Raw genomic sequence first — 9,587 nt, 5'->3', positions numbered from 1 at the left:
GGTCTGCCATCAGGGGCGTCCACTTGATCCTGTCACGTTGGTCTTGAGGCCTGAGGCCAGTGGAGGCCCCTCTCGGCTCACTGTCAGCTTCCCTGGGCTTGCAGGCACCAGATGCCTTCCCTTCTCACCTGCACAGCGCCCTCCTACTGGAGCTCTTTCAGATTCCCCAGAATCCCCTCCCCTGGGGCACCCCCACACACAAACACACTCACCAAGCAACAGCATCTCTGCCACATTCCTTCTGCAGCCTCCTCCCTGACCCCCCGCCTCCACCAGGCCCCAGACCCTCCCTCACAGCAGGATCTTGTCCCAAAGACCCTTTCCCAGCACCCCCCCCCTTTGGCTGGACCTGGTGATGGTGAGACCCTCCCCCACAACAGTAGGATCTTGTCCTGGGCGAGACTGCAAGTCCCTCCTCTGCTCACAGCCTGCCTGCCAGGCTCACTTCCCTGGAGGAAAAGCCTCAGCCCTGACAGGTGACCTCCTTAGGGGGCTGAGACCCTCCCACTTCCTTTACCTAGGGAAGAAAGGAGAGGAGGAGGGGCTTAGTCTGAGGGGAGGGGTAGAGGGGTAGGGAGACTCGAGTTCCATAACTCAGCTTGTGGGGAAGGGGCTTCTGAGCTCCACAGACAGCAGACCCCACCCTGTTGTGGGACCGGGTCTCTCCTCAGCAGGGGCAGCCACAGCTGGACAGACACAGCGCAGGGACTCAGACGGGCCCGTGGGTGGGGGCACAGAGACCCCGAACTCCGGGGACCAGACGGACTTCAGCCCCTCCTCCTCCTCAGCCAGAGGGAATCTGGGACCCTTGAGGCACTGACTTGGTGTCCTGGGCAGAGCTCACAGCGAGGTTGGGTCTTGCGGGCCTCTGGGGTTCGCCATACCCCCACTCAGAGTAAGGGGGGCTGGGCCGTCAGTCTTTAAAAAGATCGAAAAACGAAAGAGGAAGCTGGAAACGAATTCTTGTCAAATTGCTCACCCAGACCTCTACAGGAATGGGGTTAGTGTCCCCCGGGGACCCCAGAGCCCTGAGCCCCCTGCTGCTCCTGTTGCTGCTGCTGGAGGAGTCGCGGGGGTTCCCCCCTGGTGAGCGCCTGGGCGGCGGTGGGGGTTGGGGGGAGTCTGGGTGCGGATGGGGGACCGGGCTTCGTGTGGGGCTGGCGGGAGGAGAGGGGACGTTAGGACTTGCGGAGGGCGGGCTTGCAGGCGGCTCTACCGAAGGGGGCAGGAGTGTTTGAGGGGCGCGGTGGCGGGGAGAGGGGCATGTGGGGAGGGTCTGGCGGATGTCCACAGGGTGGCAGTGTAGGCGCCGTGGGAAGGAGGGTCCGCAGGGGGCAGGTGAGTGTCTGGGGTCTGGGAGGAGGCGGTGAGTGTTTGTAGGACCCAGGTTAGCAGGCAAGGAGGACGGGAAATGTTCCCCGGAGACACGTGGAGAGGGGGGTGGTGAGTGTCCGAGGCACTCCGTGGGGGGGCGATGTCTGGATGGGGTGTCTTCAGGGAGCCAGGTGAGTACCTGGGGGCCGTGGTGGGGGACGGTGAGGGTCTCTGGGGATGGCAGGGAGGCAGGTGAGGGTCTGGAGGAGGCAGTGTGGCGGCGGGAAGTGTGGGGAGGGGCTGCGATGAAACTAGCAGTGACTGTGGGAAGTAGCAAGGAGCATGTGCGTGGCCATGGAAGGGGATGGCGAATGTGTGTGTGTGGTCCTCGTCAAGGGGGAAGGAGATCAGCAGGGAGCCATGGGGGAGGATGGTGAGTATCTGGGGTCCTGGAAGGGAGCCGGTGTCTGAGGGGCTGCAGTATGGGGATGGTAAAGGTCTGGGGAGGTGGACTGGCAGGGAGGCAGGTGTAGGTCTTGGGGGGCATCGGGTTGGTGCTGGCCTTATGAAACACATCTAGGGTGCTCTTGTTACCTAACCAAGTGGGCTTGCCTCCTGGTGAGTTAAATAAGACTGGACACCAGTGGAAGTTGTCTCACAAAGTACAGTGTATTTGCAGCAATTGGGAGGCCAAGAGGAATCATTTCCAAAGTCATGGCGTCCCTGAACAAAGGGAAGCAGGAACTTTTATTTCGGTTGGGGAAAGAACATTCAAAAGGGAGCTGGTATTCATTTGCACAGGCTCAGCTGGAGAATATGCTTCCACATATTGAGGCCTAAGCTCCCCCTGGAAAGATCTTTGCATTAAAAATAAGGCTAAGGTCGTGTGTAGCTCTGTGGTAAAGCTTGGTCAGATTCAGATCTCTCTTGAGTTTCTCACTAGTCAGTTTCAGGATGGTTGGTGCTTACCTCTGGAGTGGCATAGCAGTTAAGTGGTTACATCTCCTAAACCTACAAAACAGGGGCCCGCCAGGTGCTGTGCTGTAGCGGCTAAGGTGGCAGGCTCCGCTTCAGCCGCCTGAGGTTGGCAGGTTCAGATCCCGGGTTGCGCAACAACGCACCGCTTGTCAAGCCAAGCTGTGGCGGAGTCCCATATTAAAGTAGAGGAAGACGGGCACGGATGTGAGCCCAGGGCCAGTCTTCCTCAGCAAAAGGAGGAGGATTGGCACAGATGTTAGCTCAGGGCTAATCTTCCTCCCCCCTCAAAAAAGGAAAAGAAACAACATGGAAAAACAGTTCATTTCTTCCAAACCCACCTTTGAGTTTCTAGAGGCGCCTGGTGGGTGACACTCTCTCGTGTTCCATCTTCTGCTACAGTTTGTATCAGACTATTGTTTTAATCTTAAACATTTGTTGGAATTAACCAATGAAGCCTTCCGGGCCTGGGGTTTTCTTGCTGGCAAATAGTTAATCATGGCCTTAATTTCTTAACATTTAAGGGACTATTGACTTTTTCTTCTTCTCTCAGCTTTGGTAAGATGAATTTATTTTTGAGAAATTTGTCCATTTTTATTGTGTGTAATTTTCTACTTCATTGATTTCTCCTTTTATCTTTAGTGTATCTTTTGACTTTTGTTATGTATTTTATGTTCTTTTTCTAATGTCTTGAGCTCGAAGCTGAGAGGTTCACTATTTAGTCTCTTTTTCTCTAATATCTGCATTTAAGCCTGTTAATTGTTCTCCAGTCACTACTTCAGCTGCCCTCCCAAGGTGTGATGTGGATTGTTTTCATTTTTGTAATTTCGCTTATGATTTCTTCTTTGACCCATGGACTAGATCAAGTGTGCTGTTTAATTTCCAAGCAATTGGGGGTTTTCTAGATACCTTTTTTGAAAATTGTTTCTAGCTTATTCCCACAATGGTCAGATAACATATTCTGAATGATTTCAATTGCTTGACACTTGTTAAATCATTCTTCCTGTCTCAGTGTGTGGCTGATTTTGGCAAACGTTCCCTGTACACGTAGAAATGTTGTCTGTCCCATGTGCATCAACTCTGTCAGGTTAATTCTGTGGTTCAGACTGGGTACCTTATGGATTTTATGTCTGCTTGTACTCTGGTTATTGTGGGAGAGGTGTTAACATCTCTCAAAGTGTGTTGGATCTGTCTCTCCTTTTAGTTTTGCTAATTTTGCTGTACGTATTCTAAAGATTTGTAATTGGAAACATGCAGATTTATGATGGTGAAATCTCCTGTTGCATGGGCCTCTCTTTACTCTAATGGAGCTTTTTGTCTTAAAACCTGCTCTGATGTTAGTGCAGCGATGCCAGCCTTCTTCTGGTTAGAGCTTACGTTTATATCATTTTTCCATCCTTTCCATTTCAGTCTTCCGATGTCTTTGTGTGACTCTTATAAGCCACATAATTTGATTTTGTGATTTTTCTCTTTTAACCCAATCTGAAAACCCTATTCTTTGACATGGGGTTTTTAGTCCACTCGCATTAATGTAATTACTGTTACCTTTGGGTTTATATCTGCCATCTCACTGTATATCTTCTATTTAGCCAATCTGTTTGTTCCCTTTATCTTCTTTTCTTTCCTTCCTTTGGATATCTAGCTTTTTCAATACTCCATTCTTTTCTTCCATTAATTTGTTAATTGTACATCTCTTACTCTTCTCACAGTGGTCATTCTAGAGGTTATAATATGTATTAGTATTGGAGTCAGGTACTAATTATGACTTTTAACAATTCCCAGGTATTGCTAGACCTTTAAACTCCCTTTCCCAGCCCCCCAAACTCTCACAGTATTGTTATAAACTTTAGTGGTGCATATACTTTAAATTCCACAGAACATGAAAATGATGGTTCTGTTCCTTCAATATTCCTCGGATCTACTGACATAGTTGGTCTTTGGGCTTTCTGCCTGCGTTTGCTTCTTTCATTCTGGGATAGTATCTCCTCTTCCTGAAGAGCTCCCGTTGGCTTTTCGTTTAGTCCCAATCTGATAGCAGCAATTGCGCACATTTTCTTCTCTCTCTTTTTTTTTTTTTTTGCTGAGGCGATCAGCCCTGTGCTAACATCTGCCAATCCTCCTCTTTTTTTCTTTGCTGAGGAAGACTGGCCCTGGGCTAACATCCATGCCCATCTTCCTCCACTTTATATGGGACACCGCCACAGCATGACTTGCCAAGCGGTGCGTCGGTGTGCGCTGAGCGTGTGCACTTAACCCTTTGCGCCACTGGGCCAGCCCCCACATTTTATTTTCTTAAACCATCTTTATTTTGACTTCCTTCCAGTATAGTATTTTTCCCGGCTATAGATTTGTAAGGTGGCGATGATTTTATTTCAGTACTTGGAAGATGTTGTTTCATTGTGTTCTGCTTTCCATTATTTTTGTTGAAAAGTCAGCTCTGACGTTCTTATAAAATGCTCCCTAAAAGTCATGTGTCTTATTTTCTCTGGGTGTTTTTATTTTCAATGTTTCTCTCTGTCTCGGCTGTTCAATATTTTGGCCATGATGTTCTCAGGGGTCTTTGTTTCTGTTTATGCTGCTTAAAGCTGAGAGCTTCCTGAACCTGGTGTTGATGTCTTTCATCTGTTCTGGACAATTCTTGGCTATTATCTCTGTGAATAATGCCAGCGTTGCATGTTCTCTCTTCTCTCCTGAAACTCCAGTGATAAAGATGAGAGGGTCGCACATGTCACTTATGCTTAGCTTTCCCTTTTTCTCCATTCATATTTCTCTTTCCTTCTGTTTTTGTATATTCCATTTTCTCATTGTCCAGCTCACTAATCCTGTTTTTCTCTGTCTAATCTGCTGCAGATCCCATCCAGTGAGTTCAAAACTTCAGATATTGTGTATTTCATTTCTAGAATTAACATTTTATTTTTATACGTTTCAGTTCTCTGGTGAAATCCTCTTTCCTTTCAAATGTTTTGCCCATTTTCTTCTATTTTCTTAAACATAGTAATTATGAAAATTTTTTGTTGCTAATACCAACATTGGGATCGTTTGCAGGTCAGCTCCAATTCTCTGGGATCTTCTCCATTTCTTGGTTACCAGTCTTGTATTCCTGTCTCTTTAGAGTCCGCAAATTCACATTGAATCCTGGACATTACATACAATACACCCGCCTTGGCTTCAGTTGATGTTATTTGCTGCCCAGGATAGGTTTATTCTTTCCCTCGCTTCAGCAGATACAAGGGCCTTATCACCTCAGTTCAATCAGGATCAACCTGGGTCAGCACAGGGTCACAGTTCTAGTAGGATTCCGTTATCGGCACTGTGACGTTCACAGGTTTCAGCTGAGAGCCTGGCGGTTCCTCTCTTCTCAGTCCTGAAAGAATGTGAGAGATTTCAGTTCTGCCTTTCGGAGGTTCCCAGTCTCCTGCCCTGTACAGCTGTGATCTCAGTGATTTCTGCTTCTGTCTCTCTGCCCAAATATACTCCTGCTCTCTCTTCCACCTCTTAACGCCTCTCTAATCTCTTTCCACGCTCATCTTTTTGCCTGACCCGCTCTTCCTCAGGTCCTGTCCATCACAAAACACTCTGCTTGGTTCCTTGCACTCCCCTCTGGGATGGGTCAGAACAGAATAGCCTGATTTAAATGACTCAAGACAGAGGCAGCTTTTAGAAACCTTGAACTTGGCAGGGCGAGTCACCCATGTGTCCTCCTCCCTCAGGAACCCACACTCTCCGCTACGACCTCATGGCTCTGTCCGTGGACAGGCCTGGGAAGCCCCCATTCCTGGCCCTGGGATACTTTGATGATGAGCTTTTCTTGCGCTATGATGGCGAGAGCCAGAGGGCAGAGCCCCGGGGTCTAGGGATCAAGATGGACCTGGGAGCTGAGACCTGGGAGAGAGAGACTGAGGACCTGAAGGAGAAAGAGCTGCAGCTCAGACAGTTGCTGACAGAGATCATTGGCCAGCAGGGCCAGGCCCGGGGTGAGTGGGGGCACGGCCAGGGGTATGTGGGTCCGAGTCTCGTCACTGCCCTATTTATCCTGCAGCTGGGGGAGGGGAGGGCACAGCAAGGCTGGAATTGCACAGAGAGGTGAGGCCCCCGGAGACTGCACCAGCTTCCTCACATTTGGGTGGATGAGGTGACATACCCCTGTGGGCTGCAGTCCTGTTGGGTGTAGAGGTTCTGGGACAGTGAGGTGACAGGTCACTGCTTGGGGTGGGCCAGGCCTTCACTCTCTCCAGGCCACATTGGGCTGTGAGCTCCAGGGAGACAGAACTAGAGGCTTCTGGCGCTTGGGCTACAAAGGGCAGGACTTCCTCACCTTCAACTCACAGACCCTCACTTGGACATTGGCCACGCCCTCAGCCCAGCACATCAAGAAGCTCCGGGAGACCCAAGGCCCCAGGGCTGATCTGGTTAAGACTTTTCTGCATGTGACTTGTCCTGCCCAACTCTGGAGATACCTGGCCTCCTGGAGGGGCCTCCTGGACAATACAGGTACTGACCTGGGCGGGAAGGTCCACCCAATGTGTCTACCCCTGGGGCCTACAAGGAAGAAAACTTTCATCTTGTTCTCTGAGTGGCTTTCCTGCCCTGGCCTTAGGTTAGGTGCTGAGTTGTGACTGAATAGTCAGAGAGGCACACCCATGTGGGTAGGTGAGGTGTCTCCTCTGGGCCCATTGCTGGTCCATCAGCTGGAGAAGTGGAGAGTCCCAGGACGTGGGCCCAGATCCCAGATCTCAGGCCCCAGGCAGGCAGGAGCAAGTAACCTTTTCTCTCCAAGACCCTCATTCTCTGGGATATTGACTTTGAGGAGGGGAGACATCTAGGTTTGAATAACTTGCTGGAGGCCCTAAGGTGGGGCCAACTTGGTTGGAAGCCAAGATAGAACAGAATATTCCAACTCTGGAGCAGCGGTCACATGTTCAAACCCAAACCACCCAGAATCATATTCCTGGGGTCATTCCCCTTTTGTTCTGCTTTCACTTTTAGAAAAGTCCGGTTTAAAGATTCCCCCTCGTCTAAGTCTTGTGAAAGAAAATAAAATGAAAGAGTAGATACTTGTGTGTGTGTGGGAGGGGCAGGTGGCGGATGAAAATACCTATAATCAAACAGAGGTCCCCAGAGGAATGTAAGGCCCAGGATGAAAGAATCAGGCAGTGGGGCCACCTGGCCATCCTTGTGGAAAGTCCCTCCATTGCCCCCTGGAGCATGTGGAACCGATTCTGTTGGGGAGGAAGGAGGTACATCACCGAGGCTGGATGCTCACTCCCTGTAGACCAGAGCAGCTCCTCTGTCCTATCAGTGCCTGCAAATTCTTCAAAACCGTGTGCTAAGCATCTTCAGGTGGATCTGCTGGCCCCTGAGAGCAGGGAGTTCGTCTCCTGTCAGGGTCTCCAGGTAGGCGAGGGCCTGACCCCCTCAGAAGGTCCTGGGGCTGTTGGAGCAGCATGGGGATCTCCCACAGTCCTCTCTCCACTGGGGATGTAGGCCCCCTGGAGGGGTGGCTGGGGGCAAATGTTCTCGGGTCATTTCTAAGGACTGGCTGGTTCCTGCTCTTGGTTTCCCTGAAGTGGAGCGAAGGAGCGTCCTTGGCCTCACTGAACTCTGCTTTGTCTCCCCCCAGATCCCCCGTCAGTGACTGTGACCCGCAGTAAGAACCTGCTGGGCAAGGTCATCCTGAGGTGTTGTGCTTTTAGTTTCTATCCTCGGGGTGCCACCCTGACCTGGCTTCAAGATGGGGAGCCCATGCACCACGGCACCTTTGGGCCTGGGGTCAGCCTGCCCAGCGGGGATGGGACCTACCAGACCTGGGTGGACACTCAGGTCCTCCCTGGAGAGGAGCAGAGGTTCACCTGCCACATGGGACACTGCGGCCTGAACACCACGGTCCCTGCAGTCTCTGGTGAGGAGCTGGGGGAGCCCTCGGGGTCCAGGGAGCTGGAGGCAGAGTCGGTGTAGGATCCTCGTGTGAAGAAGGCCCACTGGGTATAATTGAAGCCCATTTCATGGTGACCTCCAGGAACTCAAGGTCAGAGCGCTTCCTGTGCGGCTGCTCCTGCTGTGGCTCCTCTCGCTGTGTCCACTGTCCCTGCTGTGCTGTTTGGTGGTGGTCGAAGCCTAGACGAGGAAGCACAAGGAGGATGTGAGAGCCCAGGAGAGAAGCACACGGGACAGTGAGGAGGACGGATCTGATTCTCCTCTGGGTGGTGAATGGAGACAGCTCTCTTCTGTTAAAAACAAGGCAAAAGGCCCCAAACAGAGTCCCTTATGCTAAGTCCCACGTCATCACCAAAGCAAGATTTCCCTCAGTGACAGTTTCAGCTCTCCCAGAAATGGAATCTTAAACTCCTCAACCAGGAATCTGCTCAGCACTAGTCAGGTCATCTCCTTGATAGACCCCAGCCATCCTCTAAAGGAAGGTGACCTTGCAATAACCAAACTGCCTTTTTGCCTAACATAACTTCCCTGTACCTGCTCCCTTCTAAGTAAAAAATCTCTTGCCTTGGACAGCTCTTCAGTGGTCTTTGTATCTGCTAGACTGGATGCTGCCCAGTCCATGAATTGCTGAATGAAGCCAGTAAGATCTTTAAAATTTACTCAGTTGAATTTTATTTTTTAACTTTTCTTGCCTAGGAAAAGGAGAAGAATAGACAAGCCCTCTTCCTGCTTATAGGATGAGGGGACCAGATGTGAATTATGAAAACTGGCTTAAAAAAAAAATATATATATATATATATATATATATATATATATATATATATATAAAGACTCAACCATTTATCCTTCCTTTCAAATTCACGTAACAACTGGACTTCAGGTTATTCACTTAGTTGAGAAAGAGAGGTGTTGTTTCTGTATAGATGTAGTCCAAATAATAAAGATAGAAAAAGAGAGGCAGAATTACATTATTACCACTTTGTGAGCCAAGTGAATGAATGGATCTCCGCCATAAACATCAAGGGCCACCTGGGGAGACAGCTGGATGTTGTGCCCTTCCTGGTGGAAAGACCCTTGATGTCACTCCATCATCAATTTACTGGAAACAGGAAGCAATTGACTGGAAACAGAGAATCAAGTTCAACCACATGCTGGACAGGTCTTGGCAAAGGCACATTTGTGGAAAATTACAGGACAAACTACCTTATTCCTTCACCAAATAAACTGTCAGGAAACAAACAAAAACGATGGAGAGGATACTTGAGGGTTACTGTAAATATTCAATATGATTACCTTTCCACCTTGTTATGAAAAGAAGTTAATCTTGTCAATTTGCTGTTTTCTTGTTTAACCTGAGGGGTAAC

The 9,587-nt window shown here is 49.7% G+C and overlaps 1 protein-coding gene across 5 annotated transcripts; it reads left to right on the top strand.

The window, feature by feature from the left end:
- The first annotated feature begins 609 nt into the window (after positions 1-609).
- On the top strand, positions 610-8,988 carry LOC147912847 (MHC class I-like protein MILL1). 5 transcript variants are annotated; one of them, XM_087421504.1, is made up of 5 exons: positions 610-1,086; positions 6,000-6,263; positions 6,508-6,780; positions 7,910-8,188; positions 8,306-8,988. In XM_087421504.1, exons 1-5 carry the CDS (start codon positions 996-998, stop codon positions 8,461-8,463), a joined length of 1,065 nt encoding a protein of 354 aa, XP_087277630.1. In that variant the 5' UTR covers positions 610-995; the 3' UTR covers positions 8,464-8,988. The 5 variants fall into 5 exon arrangements, with proteins under 5 accessions (XP_087277630.1, XP_087277634.1, XP_087277632.1 ...); XM_087421508.1 differs by having other exon boundaries at positions 611-1,086; positions 6,649-6,780; XM_087421506.1 differs by lacking the exon at positions 610-1,086 and adding an exon at positions 1,249-1,338.
- The last annotated feature ends 599 nt before the right edge of the window (positions 8,989-9,587 follow it).

The sequence above is a fragment of the Ceratotherium simum genome, chromosome 33, assembly GCF_057802395.1.
Source record: "Ceratotherium simum simum isolate JZ-2026a chromosome 33, ASM5780239v1, whole genome shotgun sequence".
Classification (NCBI taxonomy): domain Eukaryota; kingdom Metazoa; phylum Chordata; class Mammalia; order Perissodactyla; family Rhinocerotidae; genus Ceratotherium; species Ceratotherium simum.
This window is presented reverse-complemented; position numbering and strand designations above follow the sequence as displayed.